The 26,440-nt window shown below is 38.0% G+C and overlaps 1 protein-coding gene across 1 annotated transcript in view; it reads right to left on the reverse strand.

Annotated features, from left to right (window-relative positions):
• Nucleotides 1–1,907: 1,907 nt before the first annotated feature.
• LOC139442312 (limbic system-associated membrane protein-like) overlaps nt 1,908–26,440 on the reverse strand; it is a 127,790-nt gene continuing 103,257 nt past the window's right edge. The window contains exons 2-10 of the mRNA XM_071223102.1: nt 19,328–19,437; nt 16,519–16,723; nt 15,083–15,232; nt 11,939–12,067; nt 10,623–10,744; nt 10,002–10,167; nt 7,577–7,753; nt 6,726–7,083; nt 1,908–2,207 (exon numbers count right to left, since the gene is read on the reverse strand). Coding sequence (XP_071079203.1) covers nt 6,962–7,083; nt 7,577–7,753; nt 10,002–10,167; nt 10,623–10,744; nt 11,939–12,067; nt 15,083–15,232; nt 16,519–16,723; nt 19,328–19,437 — 1,181 coding nt within the window. The 3' untranslated portion in view covers nt 1,908–2,207; nt 6,726–6,961. The remainder of the gene's footprint in view (nt 2,208–6,725; nt 7,084–7,576; nt 7,754–10,001; nt 10,168–10,622; nt 10,745–11,938; nt 12,068–15,082; nt 15,233–16,518; nt 16,724–19,327; nt 19,438–26,440) is intronic.

Here is a 26,440-nt window from a genome sequence, read left to right on the forward strand (position 1 = left end):
CACTTTTAAGTATACAGGAACTGCCAAGTTGACTAAAATTACTATAATAGACAATAAAAAGAATGTGACTTCTTTGGTTCTTTAAATCAATAAAGTCAAATCTGAAATCTACATTAAATGTAGTCTAAACTTATAAAATAATTGTAACTAAAAAGATGTTACTGTGGAAGGCATTTCAGAACGAAATTCAGGACAATTAAGCGACACTGAAGGCATCGTGCGGCCTTCTATTCAGTTAGGAGGGAACGAAGAAGAAGAACGCAAAACACGAGGGAGTATTGATTGCTGAATGTCACCTTGACCTCACACATCATGACTGTTTTTTCATGGCGTCGTGAACACAAAGGAGTTGTCAAACAAGGTATCGTTGAAGATTAGACAAAGACGCTAATGGACAATAACCAGCTTTACGCAGATACCAGTACCAACCACGGAGAAAATAATATGTTATATACGAGTATTGATTGATGATCCAAAGTAAAGCTATATATTAGAAAAGTATTTTGACAATGTTGGCTGATACCACACTCTGAAGACGTCTCTGGGGTGTTCTTGGGAACCTCTTGTTCCTTGAGCTCTTTAACTTGCTCTCGACAGAAACGCCGTCGAACCCTTAACATGGTATACCTTTTTTTGATGAGTAGTGGATGAGGGGCGGTCGGACAGCCTAGTGGTTAAAAAGTGATCGCTCGTCACGCCGAAAACCCGGGTTCGATTCCCGACATGGGTAGAATGTGTGAAGCCCATTTCTGGTGTCCCCTGCCGTGATATTGCTGAAATAATGCTGAAAGCGGCGTAAAAACAAACTCACTCACTCACACGGTTGTGTATGAAATGAACATGACTGAAATACGTGTGCAAGACATGTATGTCATGAGTATATTGACATACAAGTACATGTACTTGAAACAACAACAAGTGAAATGTACAATGCGTCAATAAACACTCGGGACATGTTACAGTTACCGTTATAGCAAGCATAAGTGGCGGAAGAAATGAACATTTGTAAATGGTGGACATATATTCAGTTGACTGGTAATGGAAACTGCGTCTGTATCAAAACGTTGTTGAAAAAATACAAGGTTGGTTGGTTGTTTAACGCCGTACTCACCAATATCCCAGCTATATGACGGCGGTCTGTAAAGAATCGAGTGTGGACAAGACAATCCAGTGATTGACATCATAAGCATCGATCCACGCAATTGCGATCGATGACATGCAACAACCAAGTCAGCGAGCCTGACCACCCGATCCCGTTAGTCGCCTCTTACGACAAGTATTGTCGCCTTTTACGGCAAGCATGGGTTGCTGAAGACCTATATTACCCCGGATCTTCACGGGTCACAAAGGAAGTAATTCATATGTTCGTCATGTCTACCTCTGTTTAAACGGTTACCAATGATCGTGTAAATGCACAACACTGTTCCTATTCGTACACCAGAATATAAACCAATACGCTAAACCAGTAGATCTCACGCCGTAAATGTTTCTATGGTACCATATTGTTCTAGAATCTTAAACCCTTTACTTAAAACATTTGCTCTTTGCATACGAGTTCTTCCCAGAATATTCTCAAGATTGCCAACAGTGTACCAAATTTACTCTGTTTCTATATAAATTCCGAGATTATATAATTTATGGTCGTGTCTATCATAATGTTTTTTTTGTCAATGTACATTTATGCCTAGTAAATGAAAATATTCTGCAATGAAATCAAATATTCTCAACAGTGATTTGTCTTGTACACACTATTGGAAGGAAATATTCGACATAAGGAAATATGTACATTCAAAGAATGTTCATTTTAATTGTTAAATATCAGCAGTATTGACAAGAACAGCGTGAGAAGTGCACATATATTTTTGTTTATTCACATTGAATGTGAACGCGAGATACAATTGGCAAACACGTGGGAAGGGAGATAACCGTGTTATATCAAACAACATGGAACCAGTGGTTTAACAATAAACACAACATATAACAAAAACACTTGCATTATTTACAATACACATATGCGATAGTATGTGCTTTGACATCAATGGTTATCTGTACTTTAAAGCAATGACGTAGTCACTGGTACTGTTATGTGGAACATGGTCACTGGAAACATCCCTTCATCGACACCCTTGACAGCTGTTGTAAGCGCACATAAAATATACACGGTCGAGCCATGTCGCCTTGGAAAGCTGAAGGGTGTTTCTTGTCAACTGAAAATACAAAACTTTGTGAATAATATTTTTGAAAGATCATCACACTGAACAAAACATATAGGTGAATGAACAAAATGCAAAATGAATCATCATAATCATTATCAAATCCTACTGAACTTTGTTATCTGGTATTTTAGTTTTAGAGAAATCTCTACATTTAGCAGTACTAGTGTGACATGGTTTACAGATCAATAATTTTCGCAGGTTTGTTAGGGACCCAATAGGTTAGATTCACGTTTACCTATGTAACCGAAACATTGCCGATGCGTTGTGTTTGTTGTTTTACGACAATAATATGACGGCAATCTCATTAAAATCAGACCTCAGTTCTCGCTACCGCTAAACAAAGATCAGATTATGAAAGTGACAGTCGGAATGTGATTTCTAATCATGCAACCTCGAAAACTTTAACTCCAAACAATAGTTACGGGTTCAACGACTGACCCCATACAATCTAGACCATCTATTAGCCATTCCAGAATGTTCTTTTGTTCAGGTTTCAAATTTGTAATCGAGAATTTGTCAAAATATGTTTCGAAGCGTAGTCGCCAATTTGAAATTAGTGCCGTAAAGCTCGAGAAAGCTGCCTTCTGATTGGTCATTCCATTGGTCGGTCATGGTTCGCGCAAGGTCGGTCTGACGTGAACCGTATTGGGATGTCCTCAGATCTTTGTTTAGCGGTAGCGGTTTAGAGGTAGTGTGGGGGAGTAGTGTGGGGGAGTAAGCGAATTTGGTTTTGAATTGTTACAGTATTCCAGTTATATCACGGCGTGTCAGTTTGATGTGGGCGGAAAGCCCGAAGTGATGCAGGTCTTGGATGTTTATCACTTTGGTGAAACCCACGAGCTGACAAACCTAGAAACATAATCAGGTGGAACTGGCCACGTTGACACTATACACCAGAATCAATCAGGCACAGTTGCCTGGAGAAGCTTGCTCGTCTAACTGAATAATTTATGCCTGAACGTGTTTCAAATGTCACAATTCGTATAAGGCGCAATAGTTCCGTCCCTTCGTTCCACAGGATTCAGTGATCCCCGATTCACCTTGATTTTTGTCAGTATTATATACGTCCTCGTTGGTTGCAACAAGGCGGTAAACACCACATGGCGACCGTGCGAACGATAAATTTCTGTTCAAAGCAGTGTTAAACCAAATTTACAGTAACTCATTCACTCAATTATCCGACCTATACGTAGTCAGCAGTATACAATGAATATTCCACTAGTGTTCATGCTTTCTGTCAAATCCTTAATAAATGAAATAATTTGTTATTTCATTATTCACGTCGATCTGCCGAAAACGACGTCTTTTCATTTCATTTTTGCGACTGAGACATGTACAATACAAGAAACGAATTAGTTCGTGATTAATCCAGAAGATTTCCAAGCAATACATTCAATTTTAACCTCGTTCTTCAACAAATCAGAATATGGCCCACACTTACATGATCAACGAAACTACCGCTGTTCTGAACAAGAGAAATAATATCATAATATACTTTATTACTTGCCCGTGGAGATATTACCCTTTTTATAAACTTAGAGCTGTATTATACATTGTGTAATTCCAAAGCGCGTGTTAATGTACTGCGGGAACTTCTCTCACCATCTTGTCTGACTTTTGTACATATGCATAATTATTTATTGTAATATGCTCTTGTACCACCTTTTGTGGTTTCTGAGAATAAACTGATTCTGATTCTGAACAAGTTTCAAGAACAAATACTAGTATTGCCACTCAATGGCTCATACGACATTGGGGAGATGATAGATCACTGAAAGGAGCTTATGCACACTTGGTGACCGCAGCAACCTTGTTGCTTGGCTGACGTCACATGGCATTGTTTCGCCGGTGGATCGCGAAGATGTTTGCCTATATTATAATACACACGGCATTGGAATTCTAAAAAAAGGTTTTTAACGGCAAGTAATAAATTTAACACTAAACTCGCCCCCGTGTAGTACCAATTTAATGCAACTCGTGAATAGTGCAGATACCAGAACTATTCACCCGTTTCATACAATTGGTGTTGGTACACGGGAGCTGGTTTAGTATTCTATATATATATATAACACATAACTTTGGCAAATACTGCACCTTCAAAATGCAGTGTGAGATTTAATATTTTTAAATTAATATAAAATCCTATATCTTGCAGATGTTGACCATAAGAAGAAGAAGATTTCCCTTCACTCTGTAAATATTGTTCGCCTCATTGTTTGTTACGATGGCAAAAATAAAACTCGAGAAGGGAAAAAATGAAACTTGTATAGACTGTTCAAAGGATGATGTTCACTATTTGACAGTGATTCATAAACACATGCTGATTATACAGTCGGAATCGTACAATGAACCCTGTTTATTGATTTGATATTTCTTATGAATATTGGAAGGGTTTTCCCGAGTTCATTTAGTTCAGTAAGATCGCTCTTAGGTCCGTTAGAACTTCAAATTCCAACGTTTGAACATTACAAAAAGAGTATGGAATTTATCGGAAATGTCCATCTATACATCACTTGATCACTTTTTTTATTTGAACAACATTTCGTACAGACGTATGGCTTGTATTATATCATTAAAAGTTGTTCAGTATTCGGAAGAAAATCTTACAAAGTCCGAACTCGTAGAAAGATGAGTCACTGTGTTTCCCCAAACCTTCAAATGTCGATCTTCCCGAACAATTTAACAATGAACCCGAGCTTAATCTTGTAAGTCTAAAATGTTCGAGTGTTAAAAAAATGTCACATTTTAAAAGAAAAAAATCCTGCTTTGAACATGTACAAATAGTCACATCCTGATAATACAATGATCGGTTCTAGAGAAGAATTCGAAGATATCTGCTTTCATAGTAACAGACATGTAAGTACTTAATAACAGACCTGTAAGTACTGATGGATATTTCGATTTATCAGCTTTCTGGATCTTGCGGTTTCTAAGAATACTATTTTAAAGTACTTTGAATTAGAACTATTTTCAATTAAAATGAACAAATATTTTTCATGCTTTGAAGAACAGGGGACTTCATTCCGGTCAGTACGCCTACATGTGCTTTGGTTCAATTAATCAAATAGGTCTAAATAATTCATAGCATATGCTCTTCCGTCTTCATCCTTAACGGCCGAGTTGCGTTCTGATCACGATGAATTGAACAGCCTGACACAGTGCATGGTCATCACCATCTCCGCATAAATAAATCTCTGGGTAGTGTGATTTATGACAAGACCTTCGAATATTTTCAAAATTTTAAAATATTTCAGAAAAAAAGGATATATTTTGATGAAATCACCTAAATGAAGTGTGCAGTCGCAGGATATGTAAGGTTATATAGTCATGGGACCAGATGAACCAAAATTGGATCTTAACATCCCTCGTGAATTCGTCCACAAGCTTCACTCGTTGATTTACTTTTGAAATGTGCCACAATGAAAGTAGTCAGTTGACTAAATTGTAAAACATGGTTCATATTTCAACATCAAAGACGTTTATTACATCAGTACATTACAAAGTAAAAAAAGGAAACGCACGAAAAGAGGCAAACTGTTGAGCGTTAACGTCATGTGCAATCGCTGTAGCTCTATTAATAAGGGAAAAAGGATATGTGCATGTGGGGAATTAAACCTCCCACATAAACCTACTCATCGAGAGCTCCTACTGTGCTCGTAGCTCTCTTCCGGAACCAGTCGAGTGCCAGCGCGATACCCTTGTCCAGCTGTGCCAACGTAAGTTGACGGGGTTGTCATATCACAGACACATAACTCAGAAATAATTGATACACTGAAAGAAAGGGATACACCTTCAATCTGCCTAATTGCCCCATGTGACTGGAGTACTGTTTCTTAATCCTTTTAATAAAACAACATTGACGAAAATGTGTATAAAAGCGACAAAACCAATTTCATAAGCATAAGAAATCATATGTCTTTTTGGACCAGAGTCCGTTGTACCACACCGCCTATGTCATGGGGATGTTTTTATGTATCACTGTCAACTAGTGATGATTGAGGAGAAGGTGAGTGAAACGTACGAGTGGAATTGATAAAAAAGAAATATTAAAACGTAAAATTTAATACAGTGTGTTACCTTATAATTAAGACAAATGTTTCAATGGACAACAGAAAAATGTATTCATTTACATCTAAAATTGTACGTATCCATATACGTAATGCCGTTTCTATTTTGAATATAATGAGTTGCCAAATACAAATCTTGTAAGTGTTTGATATTAAACGTCTCGTCGTGTTATTCGAGGCATTAATACACATTACAAATTTAGTGAGTGCGTGAGTTTGGTTTAACGCCGTTTTAACAGTATTCCAGTCATATCACGGCGTGTCAGCTTAATGTGGCAGGAAAGCCCGAAGTGATGCAGGTCTCAGACGTTTACTACTTCGGTGAAACCCACGTCCACGGGTATGGTGCTGACAAACCTAGAAACATAATCGGGATTCGAACCCAAAATCAAGCGACGCAACTCCATACCCATACTACATAAAAATTGAAATGTATACTTACACACTGCTAGATCTGAATATTATTATCATGATCCATGTTGGCAGTAAGTCCATAGTGCCAGGGTAGAATGCGATGGTATATCCCGCTTGTTGAAAAAACCAAAACCCCCACATTCACCAAACGAAGTCAAAAATTACTGTACTCCAATATGTGTCCCTCTAGTATCTATACAACATGGAAGTCTCTGGACGGCGTTGGTTGAGCAAATATGTAATACTGTTTAAACTTCCCACGTTTCACAACCATTGGTTTGACAAGAATATGGCAATCGTTGCTGTGGTTGCAAAGAGTTCTGTCACGACGTGTACCGACGTCACAGCGTTGCTGTTCCTGGTTCCTAAAGGTCTGTGAGCATCTTCTACAGGAATAAAAACGTGATATGTCAGAAAAGTTTATATCTCCTTACATGTTGGCTTTATATGATACATAGCTAATGAGAAGACAGTGGAGAATCCAAATTCTTCCCAGAAGTGATTTTTCTATACGTGAACATGTAAGTGAAAATGTCTGTTTTGGGGTGACATTTTATCTTAATGTAGTTCTTCTCATTTGCCAGGGGAGAAAAAGAAACTTAGCAATCATGTTGCAGTGTTGAAAGACAGCCTTGATCAGCCTTTCAAACATAACCTTTGGTTCTAGTAGGGCACCAGAGCAGATTAACAGTATCATAACACGAAATTATATACTTTCTGCCACCTGTCACAGTTTCCGTCTAGACGGTACTAATGTGGAATAGTACTAGTGGCACATGTACGTGCTTTGTATTTTGGTATTACAGTGGTATTTTATTTTAAACAAAGAAACCAGTCAAACGGTTAACATATTGAATATATATTGAACCATATAGTTACCATTGTTGCCAGGTATGTGTTTCGTCGTTTGTTTGATGGTAACAAACTGCAGCTCCGTGCGACCCCCATACCCAGATGTCCTCTGTGTGGCCAGGGGGTAATGGGAAAAAGGTGTGTACAAGGGAGGGGGTGTTGTCGGGGGAGACTGTGTCGTTGTCTTCTTGTATATCGAATAATCTGCAGGAGATAGAATCACACCATTAAGTCATGTCCATAGCAAGATATATGTGGTGGCTTCCATGTTGGAATCAGAGTCCTACTGACGAAAGAAGATCATCGCGTCTTCACACCCATGTTACTTTAAACATAGCTCAGTTAGCGTAAAGTCCTGCGGCTTGATATTCATTCACTAAAAAAATTAATACACCGAAAGCGTTGCCAACTCTTTCTTTAATTTAATTTTACACTATCCTCATCAAAGCATGATGTCATCAATTCGAAATTTATTTTTTTATGATACACCGACATTTTATTTTTATATTGTGATTTTCCTCAGTATTCTTTGAACAGATTATCTTCCGACTGATTTAAAATTGCCCTTGGTTGTTCATTTCAGAAATCGCTAATTCGCTCCACACCGCGAATTCCCAGATATTATTTTAAAAGAACACTTCAACAATCTGTCCGACATGGAATTGTGTCTCAACCATCAGTGAGGTGAAACAGTTAATGTTTCTATCACTTTGAGATGCCTATGGTCTATTTGCTTTACATTAGGAAAGGGGATAATATTCTCACAAAGTAATTAAAAACATTATGTAACAAAGGCAATTTCTTTGAGGTTACGTTGAAAGTTTTACATTTAAAAGAATTTTATTATTCATCTTTGTCGAAGCCAAGGCGTAGTATAATATACACCAGTCATTATTGTTTTTTGAAAAGCACGCACAAATGACACAAAGAAAGTTGAACCTTTTGAGAGAAGGAATTACACGTACTGTTGGAGAGCAATGTGGCTGTCACCAGCAATCGATTAACATTGTAGATGTGTTTATTTGATTATTTTGCTCTTGCAAATATCGCTCTGATTCACATGCCAAGTGTATCGTTCTGAAAACAGATGTGCCATATGACATTTCCTTTTAGCCTCTGTGATTGGTCTCAAAAGTGACCAAAGATACTGAACTACTTGCTTGCAATTATGTAAATATGTTCTTGTTATGAAAAAAACAAACATTTGAAGTATCGTATATCAAATACGATCCTATTTGTGAAATCATGTATGTACGTAGATAATCGACGATTTTCGTATGGAAATAATGTCATCAGACATAGTATTCTAGTTTATTAAATATCGCATATCACATACGATCATATGTACGGATTCATTGTTTTTTTTATAAATAATCGACAACGATCACAATATTTCAGAATTTTGACAAAAACAACTTTTGAGAACTCTTTCCTTGTTCCACGACTCACTCTCTCAGAGACTTTGTTCTATGAACAAGTTGTCAGAGTATGTTCAATCGTTTCGCGGATACCTTGTGTCACCGTCATAACTTAACTTAACGGGTAAACGTTTTTGAAATTTTCACCTTTTCTACACATACACAACCAACAACCATCCACCCCCACAGCAAAAAAAGTGTAGGTTTCCCATTTTGGATACCTTCCGGAAACCTTCCCCCCAAAATGTCAAAATTTGGGGGATCCATTTTGTTCACTTAACTGTGAAACACATAAAAAAATACCAAGAAATTTGAAGGTTGCTGAAGGTATCTGGAAGGTTTCCGGACCAGATCCAAAATGGGAAGGTAACCGGAAGGTTTCCAGAAGGTTTCTGGAAGACGGAAACCTACACTCTTTTTGCTGTGCCCCACCCCCACCCCAGACAGACAGACAGACAGACAGACAAACAAACACACACCCACACACACATACTAACTAACACACTAACTAACACACACACACCGAACACACAAACACACACACTAACACTAACACACTAACACACTAACACACTAACACTAACACACACACACACACACACACACAAGCGCCGGCTGTTATACTATATGTTACTCAGAGATGAGGGAATATGAAGAAAAACGTATGACATGATGTAACTTCACTGACGCAGCCTATTGTTCAGATGACGTAATGTGATCAATTTGTGACGTCATGAACAATGGAAGACATATCGCATTTTTCTGAACAATAAAGCACTGTGACCTATGGTTTTAACACAAAAAACAGCATTGAGATTCACTCAAACGTACATGTGCAAATATTACATGCGATATTTCTACATATTTGGGTTCCATATAAAGTCAATTGCTGATGTAAAATGAAACTTCCAGATTCGCGTTATCGTCTTTGTTGGAATGTTAGATAGTCCCTATAACCCGCCATAAATCACAGACTCCAGTGGCAGGAACCCATATTCGGTTAAAATCGGTATTGCCATACACATATATCTTACCATAGAGCTGCATCGTCTCCTTGTCTTTGCCAAGTATATTAGATGCCATACAAGTATATTGGCCAAAATCAAATGCATTGATATTTCTAATCCTCAAACTCAGAGTAATAGTGTGGTCCTTATCTTCGTATATCTCAATGCGATACTTTTCACTGTCGGTTAGTTCCTGTTACAAAAAAAGAGAACAATGTTAGGACAGAGATACACAACAATAATTTAATCCAATGTAAAAAAATGCATTCTCACAAAAGACAGAAAAGCATCCACATATCCACCAGGTAATTGTTCATATTCTTATTGATGTCCTGATCTGTTCTTAATATACAAATAGGTTCTCATACAACGAACTGCAAGTGTTTGTTATATCCGAATTATAATCTTACTCACGTTAAACTTTACATTCCTTCATTAAATTTGGTTCGTTATAACCGACTTCGTCATATCCGGAGGTGACTATAAACATTGCTTACAAACATTCATTCCTCTTAACCGTCTACGTTTGTGAAAAGAATAAAGGATTTGAGAATACAAAATTCGTATGAATTACTTGAAACATTAACGAATTTCCATAACGTGTTCGATTTTGAAGTTTGGAAACAACCCGAATAACCTTTAACTAACCTTCCCATTGCGAATCCATACGCTAATCTCCTGTGGGCTGGCAGCAATGACACATTCTAAGATGGTTTCCCTGCCAACATCCTGTCCTATGCGTTTGGTAGGCAATCTGACCTCCGGTGGAACTGTAAGCCAACGAACAAGTAAGCAAAAAGGGACTTATCTCGCTTTATAATGACACATAATAACGTCGGAGTAGAGAAACCAGTTTTCGATATATGGCCTTTGATCCGCATTCAAGGGCCATGTCAAAGAATATTAAAATCGAGTGGCAATCAAAGGCAATCAAACATAAATTCCCCAACCACCATTTCTGACGTTATGAGATAGTGACAGAAGCTACGGACAATTGCAAGGACACATAAGGTATGCATTAAAACAATTACCTGAGAACTTTTGTTGCCGATGATGTACCATGTAAATAATCCCCTTAAAATGAATTCTTGAAAGCAATCCTAACAATTGAGTTGGGACTTTCATTGCACAAAACGAAAACCTGAGACGGAATGGCACAAGAAATGTTTTTGTTGTATGGTGTCTTAAAGGGATATTTGTAGTGTATTCAGGAAATACGTCTTACATTTTATCACCTCGGCTATAAAATGGTTTATCATATCATCAAGGGACTGGATTCTAGTATTTTATGGCCCGCTTGGGTTTGTGAGCGTTGGTGGTATTGGGTCGATACTTTGAGTTGCTTCTATCGACGTTAAAGGGGCCAGTGGAAGGAGAAAAGACAGCGCCTTCCATTCGATATCTATCTTGGTCGCACAGCAACATAATGATAGTGCTTGTTAGAGAGCTGCTTGTAAAGTATTGGGATGCCTTTATGATAAATCCGAACATAACGACTTTGGATTTGTAAATGCTCGTATAAATATGAAAGTGAACATTTGACTTGAATTTAGAAATAAACGGTGCTGGAAAGAATAAACAAGAGACAACTTTATCGAAGTTATTTCATTTAACGAGGTAAATGATAAAGCGGTGGCATTCCATACAGTTATCAGGTGAAATGCAATATGTAATGCTTCTGAAACAATTTGATCTATGAGAAACAAAAGAACAACTTGAAGTTGCAACACAACCTCAAGATGACGAAGAAACAATAAAACCGATCCTAGATTCAATCAGCATAAAAAGGTATTTAATATAATCAAATGTAAAAAGCTTGTTACTGTAACAAATTATATTTAGGGATTCCTGGCTTGGTTCGAGTCGATTTTTACCTTGTTATTTAAGCATTATCGGTTGACTGGAATAAAATCCTCATATTTTTTGCTAAGGGTGACAATTAACTGCGATGACTCGCAACTTACACTGAACGGTTACTTTTATCTGTCTGTTCACCGCTGGAGGAACATCGTTGAATGCGACGCATTCATAGGTGTCGCTGCAGTATCGACTGACGTTGTAAATGACAAGGACTTCACCGTCCATGCCGATTCCTGTATGGTGAAAAAAACGACACTATATTTTTTCTGAAATTATATGTTTTGCCTGTGTCACTTGAAAATTGTCATGTGGGGAAAATGTTGAACATGCAAGTAAGCTTAGATTTTATCTAGTCACGTAACCCAGTAAGTGTGTATTTTCCAGATGGCTATGTCCCTATAATTATACGAAGGATATACATAAACACGAGAGGGTTATACTTGTATTGCTGGTAGCGCGCATTGAGTTATTTTAAAATAATTCATATCAATGCCGAAAAATGCCATAACAATCTCATTAAAATCAGATCTTAGTTCCCGCTACCGCTAAACAAAGATCTGAGGACACCCCAATACGGGTCACGTCAGACCGACCTTGACCGACCAATGGAATGACATTATATGACATGGAAGTCGACATAAGCCAATCAGAAGGCAGCTTTCTCGTTCTTTACGGCACTAATTTCAAATTGGCGACAACGCTTCGAAACATATTTTGACAAATTCTCGCTTAAAAATTTGAAACCTGAACAAAAGAACATTCTGGAATGGCTAATAGATAGTCTAGATTGTATGGACTCGTTAAGCCCGTAACTATCGTTCGGAATACCCCGTGTTAATTTTTCGAGGTTGCATGATTAGAAATCGCATTCTGACTGTCACTGATCTGGTAAGGGACGCTCTGATTGGTCGGATGTAAGGTCGTTCTGACCCCTTATGGGATGTCCTCACATCTTTGTTTAGCGGTAGCGAAAACTAAGGTCTAATTTTAATGAGAATGATGCCATAAGAAACACACTTAAACAATGAATACTTAATAAATCGACAATTCCCGTATAAAGTTTTAAAGTATTCTTCCTACATTTAAAAACATACCAGTTAAAACAACTCATCGTGCTTCTGAAACCTCTTGCGGTAAACAAGAATCCAAAATTTGTCACTATTATTGCAAACCATTGATAGCATTTGAGATCTTCGATAATAGAGAATACAATCAACTTAATCCAAATGCAATTAAAACAGACTTTTAAAAGAACCATCGTGGATATCTAACGAAGTATAAAGGTTTGCCCAAGAGTCCGTGGCTGTCTTGGTTTCATTGATGAACGGAACAATCCACAAGCACCGACTTCATCTGACCACCAACCGCGTAACGATCGAATGAGGTCGGGGACAATGTTTGAAGACATGACACTGAGAGATGCTTCCATCATTCATAACCCCTGCGCTACAGGTCGCATCAATCTCAGCTGCCTGTTACACCATCAATGTCTCCTTTGTATCGCAATATTCGCCACGGCGTCAATGCTTTATCGCCTTTGGGAGAAGGTTAGGTTGTTGCCACGGTATGGATCACGAGCTTGCCGCATGGGAAATAGGCGTATAAACCACAATTACACTCAGGATGTGAAAGAGAATGATTGAACTTAGGAGGTTTTGTTGATTTCAATTCTGTTTATTTTGGACATACTGTTTTCTCCGAAATAAAGCAACATTTGATTGTGCTATCCATCTCCGTTGCCTTTGTGACTGAAGATAGATTTACAATATTTAAACAGTGTTCCAACAATATCTTTCGGGGGATCACTTTTGGTGTGACAAGCAGATGCTTTAAACACTCGGAGACCCATCTCTCCCCCCCAATCACACATGTGTCGCTGCTGGTTACATTATCTTTGGCGTGGGCTATTTTGGAGTAATCATATTTCGAGTCATCATTGTGATGTGATTATGGTTCTAAAGTGTATTTTGTATTTTGTATAATGTAAAATGTGAATATGTCGGTGCCAATTAAATTGATTTGTGTCTTTTCTTGTGGCAGATATTAGTATGATACTCTGGTTGGTATTACCGTTAAAATACATTTCAATTGAGTCGACTAACACTTTGGTATATCTTGCTCATTGTCATTAGGGAGTATCAATCTTAATGCTGCAAACAGGATGCTGTTTACAGTAAGTTAATTAATTAACGTCGTATGCCTGTTTTACTAATAATCGAGCAACAGCATGCAGATAACACGATGAGCTTGAAGCAATTTGAAACTCTTCTCAGTACTCTGTATGTTGAAACTGTAATTAGAGTGTCATGCATATGTCGTACTGTGATAATGTTGGACATATACTCAAACATGCGAGTGAATGTGGTTCGACACCTCTTGGAACATGATTTCAGTCATACCAAGGTGTGTGTGCTTGCTGTGGGTGGGGACACCCAAATTTAAGCAATATTTACACGTGTAACATTCTGTTGTAAGACCCGTGAAGATCGGGGTAAGAATAGCCCCACAGTAACCATTCTCGTCATGAGAGGCGACTAACGGGATTGGGTGGTCAGGCTTACTGATTGCGTAGATGGATGTCAATCACTGGATTGTCTGGTTCAGACTCGAGTATTTACAGACCGACGTAGAATAGCTGGAACATTGCTGAGCGGCGATAAACAACAAACTCCGTTGTAAACCATAAGCACATGGCTATGCTATGGTGCTGTAACATAGAGACCGCGATCATAGGATTCTGACACTCATAAGGGAAGCAACTCTGCATAGCGAATGGCAGGGCATTAGACAGCTGGGGCGTCCCTGCCCCCAACACAAACAGGTAGGGAGGGCGGTACACTTATACATCTCAAACCAAAGAGAGTATTGATGTCACCGTATCAACGATGTAGAGCACATTCTGTGCCTTCAGTGAGATGGGTTTAACGCCTCTTTAAACGGTATTTCAGTTTCATCACAGGGTGTTAGCTTGGTGGTGAGAAATCCAAAAGTGAAGCAGTTCGAAGTCATTAAACCACTTAGACCACGTGAACATGTGGTGCTGACGCGCTAATGGTCATAATCAACACGAGCGGGTCTGACACTAATGGGGAAGCGGCGCCGTCGACCACTGGGCGACTTCTTGCCCCTTAAAGTTATGTAATTGATATAATTTAAAATTTTAGAAAGTATAATAAACATTATAAAAACATTAATCCTATTTCTATCCCAGATGAAGTATAATGTTTTCATCCCAGTCTTGAACTTACTTTGCTTCAAGCCATCGTCATCCAGAGGGTGTCTGTACCATGTGACTGTTGGCATGGGAACGCCTGTCACGTTACATACAAGCGTCAATGTCTCTCCTTCAAGCGCTGTGACGTCACTGGAAGATAAATCGGCTATTATCTTCGCTGGAACTGAAACATAAACATAGAAAAATTCTACAAAGTTAAAAGAAAATTATCACATATAAAAAGAGAGCCAAAGTGGGGTCGGTGAATAAAAGTAACATGCGTCATATGTCAATATACGTGTTATTAAATACCGTTAGTATCATCGGCCTTGTATAATTAATTACGTTGAATTCGTTGATGATTGAAAATATGCTTGTTTCCTATTACGATCCAGTAAAACATGGCCTTAAATGAGATTTCGGGTTGGCAAATGTTTTACCCTAATCACATTAGCTTGAAGATTGGGCATTTTACAATCACCCTTTTTGCTGGGTCAACATTGTGTGTGCACACTGAATGTTTTATGTCGGAGGCTAATTCCACAATAATCAAATAATAAATGTTTCAAGAAATGGCCGTTGCAGGAACCACACAAATCCTTTGAGCTTAGAATTGTTGTGTTTGATTTTTTATTTCCCTGAGGTGAGCGCTTTTGCCATCCATAACACGTTATTGTACTTCAACAACGCTTGTTAGAGCAAAATTAAAGCACCAGCGGACTAAAAAGAGCATGCTTCTTAAATATATAAGAATTCAGATGCCATAGTACCTTCAAGAGCCTAAGCAACCAGGAAACTAGTGCATTCGGTTAAACATCAACGACAAATCCTATTTAGATTTGCTATGCGCTGTAAGAAATAGTTTACAATGACCATGAAGATAACTGCACAATAGCATGATAGGCATTTTGTGCCATGTGTATATAGATGTATACATGTATGAAGCTCTTTATGAAGCTATTGTGGATAAGATACATTTCCGAGTGTCTCACATTGAGATCTGGAGCTATTCATAATGTCTAGATCTAGGCTAAAGTTATATGTCTATCTTGATTATTTTTTTCGAAATTCACATCTCTATCCTTCAAAAAGCAATCACAACAATAATAAATACATGCTTAGAAATTAAGTATGTTTAACATGACTGATCATTTTTGACATGCAATCTATCAAATCTCGCTAAAATAAACTAATAACACACTCTTATGTATATTTTTTATAATATAAAGATTCACTTCTTCATCGCATGTTAAGAACCTTGTGTCTAACCACGTGCTCGATATTTGTGTCTCCACATTCTACTTTTTCTATAGAATGTATTATTCATGAATTGCAACATCCACCATGGGAATATCATTAAACCACTTTTTCCTTCGACACCATGCTTAACGTAAATACACACGATAAAAACCAACTAATGTTTTGCTACACTTTGACGTGCTGAAAATTGGTATGATGGGATCTCTGTACCTTGAACAAACAGGTTGACTGTTTTAATCTTGACTGGGCTTGTGTTGACTTGGCAGTTATAAACGCCCTTGTCTGTGCTTCTCACGGCTCGGATATGCAGGTTCCAGTCTTTGGTATATGGCCTCTCAACACTGATCCTCTCGTCGTCAATTATCCTTCTGTCTTCAAACGTCAGTAAAGTCGACCATTGGTCCGTCCAGACAACCTGGAGACAGGTTATGTGAAAAACCCAAACATTAATTACAAATAGTTCCATTCACAACTAATACTACCGGGTACCCATTTGCTGCTTGGAAAACAGAACCCAGCTCCTGAACAAAGTCACTAGCCCGAGGCTTTCCTGACCGGAACCCTAGAACACGAGTCAAGTTTACCTAGACAGGTAGCAACTCTCCTACCACGCGCAACCATTTGCTGTATACCTTCATACATCAGCATTGAACAGGAGATGAATTATTTATGCTGATGTCAATACTTTTTTGGTACGTACACATAAATCGCATTTCCTTACACATCAATATTGAATAAACGATTAAATGTCACTAGTATTCATATGTTGGTGCCATTATTGTAATGAATAGTATGTCATATTATGTTTTACAGTGCATGTCAATGTACCTACTCTAGGGGCGGTCGGGTAGCCTAGTGGTTAAAGCGTTCGTTCGTCACGCCGAAGACCCGGGTTCGATTCCCGACATGGGTACAATGTGTGAAGCCCATTTCTGGTGTCCCCCGCCGTGATATTGCTGGAATATTACTAAAAGCGGCGTAAAACCATACTCACTCACTCATACCTACTCAGAATAAGAAATGTGAACATCTTGTATGAATTGGATTCTAATGCGAAGGAATTTGCGTTGAGCCAAATTGTTTGATGAAGTAAACTATGATCGATATCTGTACAAGTCAGGTATATGCATCCCTTACATACAAGTTGAATATTACTGACTGATAAATGTGACACTTTTGGACTCCAGATAAACATATGTGCAATTCGATTAATGAAGCTTTAATTATTGAACATATTCGTCTTAATCGTCTTACTGTGTATGCATATATTTTTCTCCTTGCAGTCGTGGGGAGAGAGGTCATTTGTATCGATATAAATATTTTACATTTCATAATTGCGCCTGGAATTTTCTTCCTCATTATGATGTCAATGAGGACATTTTAAAAATGATCATGCTATAGGCACTGAGCTGTTCTTCGGCAAACACATTGATCGCAAATGACATATTACATAAATTCCTTAATTTCATATAAGGCAGAATCATCCTCAACATTTGTTCTTTTAATGTTTTCTGGAGTGTGGATTTGAATGATGAGTTTACACTTAAGTGACTGAGCTGGGCTTAACATCACTTGACTGGTATTGCAGTTACATCACGGCCGTGTCAGCCTGATGTGGGAGGAAAGCCCGAAGTGATGCAGCTCTTAGACAATTACCAATTTGATGAATGCAGCGGGCACGGCAATGGTACTGATAAACCATTGATCACATTTATTCTGAATATAGGGTTTAAACCCATACTCACGTCATCCTGGTGTAACGTAACAACGCAGCGACTTAGCTACATGTAGCCCACTCGGCCACCCGTGCCCCAATTTGTTCTATTTGCAAAGAACAGTTAATGTTTTTTTCAAGGACTGAACTGAATTGCAATTTTGATGTTTATGTAATGTTCATCCTTAAGAGAATGAGGTTATGCAAGATAAGTCATTTGTTGACTCTAATGCACCATTTGAAATCCATTGTGTTGTAGAAGATATCCTCATTTCGTATATATGTTAAACAAAACATGAAGAGAAATTACACTTAACCTTTTGAAATTTGATAAAAATATCCAAAGAATATAACATGTCAATTAATATGAAATTATATGTTCAAATAATATTCCAGGAGCTCTTTTAAATGTCGTTATCTTTACTTGAAGATATTACAAACATTTAAGTCTGGGATCTGAGATATTGTATCAGGAGTAGGATCTTAAGGTACGAGAAGTTTAAATCATGAACTAGGTCAAATTACAGAGAATGTCTGTTTAAAAAACACTCTCTAAAGTACTGCGATTGCAAGCATTAAGAGCCCATTCCAAAGTTAATTATATCTGGTCCTGGTGATTGATCTTTGTTCCTCTTAATCCATGGCTGCTTGTCATTCTGATTAAATTTTTTTAAACGATTCCTTTTCTCATTGTTTTGTACAGGATATGTGAAAATGGATGCAAGGAAGGTGGGTGTTATTTGGCTGACATTTCCAATCTTGCGGACTGTCATATCAAGTTAATCCTAAAGGTTTAGTTTCTAGACAAACGGATTTCCGCCTAACGAGGTTTCGCTTGATGATTGTGTAATTTTTTGTCCATATCGCGAGTGCGAGTAAGTTGGTGTTAAGGCCGATAAGAACAATATCTCAGTTTTAAAACGGCTTTTGGTTTACATTTAATATGCATAAACATCAGCTAGCTGGTCTAGACTTGATTATTTACAGACCGCAATCATATAACTGGAATATTGCCAAGTGTGTCATTAAACAACAAACAAACAAACAAACAAATTTTATCTTGACGTAAAATCTCATTTCAAGAAAATTAATTTTTCACAATTCGTAGAAGTCCTGGCCCAAAACGTTCATATGTACGATGGATCATTATCGGGATTCGAACCCAGGACCAACGAAATAATTAGTTACCATTGTATCATATACCAATATTCTGTACACATTATACATCGATAAAGAGACCTTAAAAAACCTTATTGTTTAACCTAAAAGTTATTGCAAAGTGTGTACTTGCAAAAGTTCCGTTACCTGATGCGCACCGAGAAACCTGACGGAGCATGGTAAGATGGCGGTCGTCCCAGCTTTGACAGTAACGTTGACCACTGGTGCGTCAAACACTGGCTCGGACTCTGGAACCACTGTAATCGACAATTGAGAAGTGAGTCAACGTGAGAGAAATTCAGTTACAGGCACCTGGGAGAAATCTACTGTCTTGTGTAGGGCCTATTAACAATGCCGTCCGACATGGGTAGACGATTAGGCGTGTAATGCTGGAAGTCACCACTCATTTGTTCAATAAAATGCTGTTAAATTCCTTTTTCGGTTTGTATCTTCGACTTAATGATGTAATGGTGAATGTGGAATGTTATACAGAATAAATATACGCCGGCATGTAAATTCACCCGTGAAATTATTAGGAGATACATTGATAATTGGCAGAGTTTCTCTTTATTCTCTTCGGTCGCATGGTAAGGATTTGTACGTATGAACATTTTCCTCTCGAATAACCGTTGTGTGGTTTGGGTGGGTGTGGGATAGGTGGGTGACGTAAAGTGAAAATGGAAATGAAAAAGTGAAAACATGGCTACTGCTGTTGTTTACGTTGTTGTTGTTGTTGTTTATTTTTTGTACATGTGGCATACCGGTCACAACCATGAACAGAATTCTTTGCATCTGACATATACACATCTTGTGTTCTTCTTACGAGCCGATATATGTATATCTGTTACTCCTACACAGTAATCATCCTGTATGTTTAGATATATATCATGAATTATATATTACCACCACATCACATCGTCCATATTACAGATAATACTGAGTTGCACAGAAATAAAATGATGTTAAATAAGGATTCCAAATATAATCAAATAGTCCTTTGACAGTGATTGAAGATTGGATATGTAATTACATCAGGGGCGATGGTACCATTGGGAATTTCAGATGATCAAATCTGCAATGTAAATTAAACAGAAGGCATATGTCCACAAATATTAGGAGAACATTAAAAGAAGCAATGTCACAGATACTATTTTTTTCGTTTATAATGAACAGCAAACTCAATTTGCTTTCAATCCTCATCTATCACCATATTTGCATTTGTCGAGATTTAATTAAGAAAAGAATTATTTTCCTTCAACGAAAATACCATACCCCAAAACCTTAAATGATCAAATCCCCAAATTGCCTGGCCAAAGTACGTGAAATGAATACACACCGAAGTTGTACAATTTCATGTATGTAGACATTACCTTCAAACAGAATATATATGGTCAAATGACGGTCATCATTATTCAAGTCAACGGTAGAGGTTTCATAGTCATGGCCTTACAAAATAACCTTTCCGTCTGCTTGATGTTTGATAAGCAGTATCAGGGCACGAGTCGAGTCCCTTTGGGATTCCGGGTCAGACGAGTCCCCCAATATCTCATGCTTGTCATAGAAGTCGAGTTATGGGAATCGGGCGGGTCACAATATGTGACATGACTGACCATTGCTATCAACGTTGCTTAACAACTTGAGTGCCTGGCTAAACTCGATATATATACAGACTGTCCGATAAAGCTGTATTATTGCTGTCAAGGACGTAAACACCATGGGCTCACTAATATATCTGTGATATCCGAACTAATCAGTGATATCCGAACTAAGCTGTGATATCCTAACTAATAGACACAACTCCAGAGAAGTGCAATGACCGTGAATACAATATAACGTTAATGTCATATACATTTTGGTAACGTCAAAACTGTGAGGCGAATATGAGGACGTCATTCATCGCCTTTATCATGACTCGCGGCGTGCACTTTGCTACTTTGAAAGTGATCCCTTCTCATTAAGGAAGGGTAAACAGGAAACACATTTTCGATTATGGATAATAATACAATTATTTCAAGTGAGGTATCCCCTTCTCAGACGAAAAGAGACGTGGTTACCTCGGAAACCTATATGTGAAGTCAGGATAATGTTCCCAGTTTGGAGAGTTTTCAAAAGAGGAAAGCCGGTGCTTGATCAATGTCGAAACTCAGACGGAATCACGAAATATAATTTGTTTCCGCGAACAGGGAATTGGTTCTATTTGCTGGTGATACGAGAAAGTATAAAGAGTTCCGTTTTCATCAAAACAAAGGTTTATGTCTGGGCACTGAATTAATGTTCTGCCAATTGGTTTAATTTACAATGTTGGCACCCACTGTTGGACACAAGACTAAGTTTTAACTCCGTGAACAGTTTGAACTATGAACAAGTACTCCAATAAAGTACACAGATATCCAATATGAATTCAGCAATCACCATACAACCTGGATCATACTGGAAACCTCACTATATAGTAAGAACCAAATATATATTTGCAAAAGATCTGGACAAGGGCGTTAGTGAGGAGTATATCTACAATATAATATGGATTAGTTGTCTCTCGTCCCTTTAAGAACGTCATATCTAACAATGTAGACGAAAGATGATATGATTTTGTGTAATCATAACGCCGTGGATGTTTTCATATTCACATGAAACAGAAGTGAAAATGAGGTAATTATGTTGTGATAATTCCCTTCCCTTTTGAAGAAATTTAACCCAAACAGTTGTCAAAGTCTCATTTTGTAACGAAACCCTCATCTTGAATACTGGGCACTCAATGCAGAGCGTGCAATTCATACTTGTATTTGCTAGTATCAACACGACCGCCCCTTGGAGCCACAACGTGGTCAAAAGGATCAATATCAATACACCGAGATATGGATTAAGCACCAGACTTTACTCGCTCCATCTCTGCTTACCGGTGACCTGTCAGTAACATGGCCTCTGAAGAATTGCCCGAGCCAATTGCCTGATGAACATGTATGTTTTCACACATCGTTGATTGATGTTAGTTCATGGTACATGGCACGGGTGACAAGCTGAAGGAATCTGGGGAGGACGAGAGGTCACAGATCCTGGCAGATGCTGACAAGTGAAGAGGCCGAACAAGAGATGACGCAGCGGACATTACATGTGTCGTATACACCAACATTTACATTAACGATCATAAACACTTTCTCAGGTTTTCTTCGTTAACATAAGCGTACCATATACAGGATTACCCCGGAATATTCTCTATGCAGTCTGTGACATAAGTGTAATATCCTTGAATGAAATGGTAGCGAACATTCACAAACATTGATATCAATGAACATAACGTCTTTGCAACGTGTCTACGTTGACATTGTAAGAGAACCATAGACCAGCATTGCCCCATGTTTATGTCCTTTGTCATAAAATAAATGCCTGAGAGTACTCAGAATTATGTGGTACCATGTAGTCGATGACATAAATATTATGGAAAGGTGAAGGATTTGAGTTTTTATTTTGTCTTACATCTTTACATCCGAAACACTTTTGGCAAACACCACGGCATTATGTTACATATTACACGACGCTGTTAATCTACTTTGGGTGCAATAGCTGAGATGGGCGAAAATTGATTTCGTTACGTCCACGTCATTGATAACGTTAATTAGGGTTTGGGACCAAATTAGAACAGACGATTTTGGACTTATAAAAACAGAGGATAGTGAGTTCGTTGACTTTTAAGGAGGCTTTTAAAAGTACATTTTGGTTTAAATGGCATTATAAAACATATGGAATTTTTATATTTATTATTATTATCATTATTATTATTATTGTTATTATTATTTTTATTTTTATCATTTTTATTTTTATTATTAGACTAAAATATAAAGAGCGTTTGGGCGCTTCCTTGTCAAACCCACTCAGAACTTTTCGGAGAATGTGAAGACTTCCCAACACTCCAGCCTTCTGCATTACCCAGATTGTCAGAAGGGCTGTATTCCTGGCAACAAGCCCGGGTACTCTCCCAATGTCAGTCAACAGATTGGGAGGAACCAAACCTGATGCACCGGGATTAATGGGGAGTCGTACAACTTGTTTTTTTCGGATACAAGCGTGACATTTCAAAAGCGAGGTCCGCGTATTCGCCATGTTGTTACTAAATCTTGTCAATCACATTAGTGTCAAAAGGGACAGAAAATTCAATGATATGAGTGATTTCATTGGATTTATCAAAAAGGACAGGATAGGTTTGTGGGTCTGGATAGGTCTGAGGTTGTATACCGGCCTTTTCCAAAAAATATTGTATTTATCATTTCCCATGACGCCCCCTGCATATTCACAGTCTTACCATGGATGGACCTCTGTGTCAAAACTACAAGCATGGCGAAGGACGGTTTTAAAAGGATCTAGCAACTCCTTCATGTGGCTTAAGATACTGTGTTTGTACCAAAGCTGGCATCCACTGACAATGTTTTGGGCAGTCTCATTAAATTCACTGCATGATCTTTATTACATATGTACATTTTGATGCAAAATCACACATTCACGGTTTCGATTGGGATATGACTGGTCCTGAGCAGCAAACAGAAAACCTTCTATTATATTTTTCAGGCCATCCGACGTCATCTAAGCTAAGCGTCTGCTGGGTTGCTGATCTTCTCAACACATTGCACTGAACTCGATGCAGTGGTGGTTCAGAAAGCCTCTCCCAGCAAAACTGGGACGATTTGGTATGGCGTTTGGTTGACACACATATCTGTTTCGTCAAGTAGTAGAAAACCATCAACTTTGACATTGAGATTATGTCCCACATCCTTGTCTCGTTTAAAAAAACTGTGGAATGTCATCGTGAGTCTTGACATGATTCACACAAGGATAATCAGACAAATAAATATGTGCAAATGTGCACAATACAAATGTGCACGTCCAGCGACTGCTGACTGAAACAACCTTGCTCTTCTTTTACCATAGAGGTCTGACGCTACATTTGACTTTGAACATAACCAGTCTACGTTAAAATCATTTCTCTTTCGATTAGATTTAATCATTTTCATGTGAGAGTGAGCCGTCAAAACTATTTGTCTATTTTAAAAGCATAACCCTAATAGCTACACATCATGAAGGTAATCCTCATTGGAAAGAAATGACTTAAACTGAGCTCAAGCTTATAGCTTACATATGAGTTACTTTACGTTGATCGGAACGTATCACTCGCGGCGAAGCTTCTATACAGCATGGGAAAAATAATTAGGCTGCCATGAAAGAACCAAGTGCTACAAATTGAAATGGATAGGAGACAGTAAGGTCATTTTATGATAATGCAGCGGATAATGTAATCTTCTGAAAACGGAAGATTGTATCTAGGAAAAGAATATTCTCAACAACTCATTGGATAAAACACCTCTCTTCATCCAACAGATCAATAAACCTTTATTGACTTAGATAACAAGGTCACTTTATCTTAGTCATGAACTGCTACATTAACCCCAGTTCAAGATCACTTTCAGATTTAACTCATGCACTGCCTTACAATGTCAACGGGAGCCATTTAGAATTACCTAGAAGGAAAACTACTCGGTGTATGGTGTCATTGCCATTGAAATAAAAAAACATTTGACCTCATCACTGTCTGAAACACAAAAAGAAACACTGAGTGCTGTTTTGTACGGAAGTTTGTGTGTACATAACTAACGTAATGTCTAGTAAACTATTTCTTTCAAGACATAATACGGCGATGTTGCCCAAAAGGATTCTTATTTTACGACTAAAATGCAACTTTATACAGTTTCATTTCCAGGAAAGCATGGCAATTGAAGCATTTGATATAACATACGTCTCCGGGCACCAATCCTTGATTAAATTATTGTACATGTTCAGCAGTGACATATGTCTCGAAGAATGTTATTACGTAACGTAAAGTCTCTTAATTGCACTTGGTCGTATTATAAGAAGACTGTTCACTAAGTGAATCGATTTGCAATATAATATTCAGTGTCCTAAGGGAAATTTAGAACGAGACCAACTTCAACTTTGACTGAAAAAGTCGATCACGTCAGGTCGAATCGCACATCCAATCAGTTCTCAAATCTCAAAATGTTAAAAAACAAGAGTTCACAAATACAGCTTATTTCGTTGATTCAATTTTTTGTCCCAAATGACGTTTTTGTCGACATATTAGCAGACCATCCGAGATAATCTAGAAAAGGTGCCATTTGAGTAAACTGATCCATCATGGCAAACGCCCTCAAACCCTTTGCCATCTCTTTCTTTAGTTGGGCTGAGTGTTAAAATCAACCAAACACGTCAAAGATTAAACATGAAACTGAGCGGAAATTGAAAATTACCCACAGATATCAACATGCAATTATAGGGTTAAATCTGATAGTTGAGCAGTGAGATCAATCACACAAGGTCAATGTCATAAGGGTTCAAGGTCACAATGTTAATACACATTGTAACGTTGAATTGATGAACAGTAACACCGTTTTTATCCTGATAGGTTCTGAACCGTTACTGCCCAGTCTAAGCCTTAACCCTACCTAGCCCTTGCAGGTACGTTAAATGCACATACGTACAGTTGTAACATCTTCAACTGACTTTCTTTAGAGTCAAGTTGATTGTTTAGGCGACAGCAAACAAACAAACAGGATGAAAGCTTTCTAAAACTATCTTAATTTCTTTACAGCCCCGATTCTAAAATTTCGATCTATAATTATATCAAAGAAAACATCTTCAGAACACAAACATCCTCAATTGTAACCCTTTTTGGCGTAGTTGCCATGGCGCGGAGAAACGTACTATCCACTACCAAATAATACCACGATGCTATTGTTTCGCATTTGTATTACCTAATTTATATTCGTTTTCGAGATGAAGACATCAGATATGCTCGGCTGCAGGCTCCGCTCAGTCGTACAGAGAAGCCTCAACGCTGACTGACTGATAAGAACGTTCACCTAGCCTCAGATGAGATGCCTCAGATCAGGTGTCGTATCGGAGTGAAGGTCTGATTGTAACGATATTGTCGAAATAACACCCATTGTTGATGAAACAACAGATCCCCCCCCGAGCAAAACAGACAATTTATTGTATACAATACAAGTAGCTGGTCTGTTAAAACAACGGTTCATGCATATGCATTCAGAAATGCGATCTCCATAATATGAGCTCCAAATAGATAGTCTATAAATTCTGCATTTCCAGACGATTACAAGTCTTGCAATAACGATTCACATTATTTTTAAGATGTGGACGGAAATGTGTATGTATCAAATGTCACTTTGGACAGTCAAAGACACCCACATGCGTCCT

This window comes from Haliotis cracherodii, unplaced genomic scaffold (genome assembly GCF_022045235.1).
Source record: "Haliotis cracherodii isolate W230 unplaced genomic scaffold, xgHalCrac1.p SCAF_5, whole genome shotgun sequence".
In the NCBI taxonomy this organism is placed as follows: Eukaryota; Metazoa; Mollusca; class Gastropoda; order Lepetellida; family Haliotidae; genus Haliotis; species Haliotis cracherodii.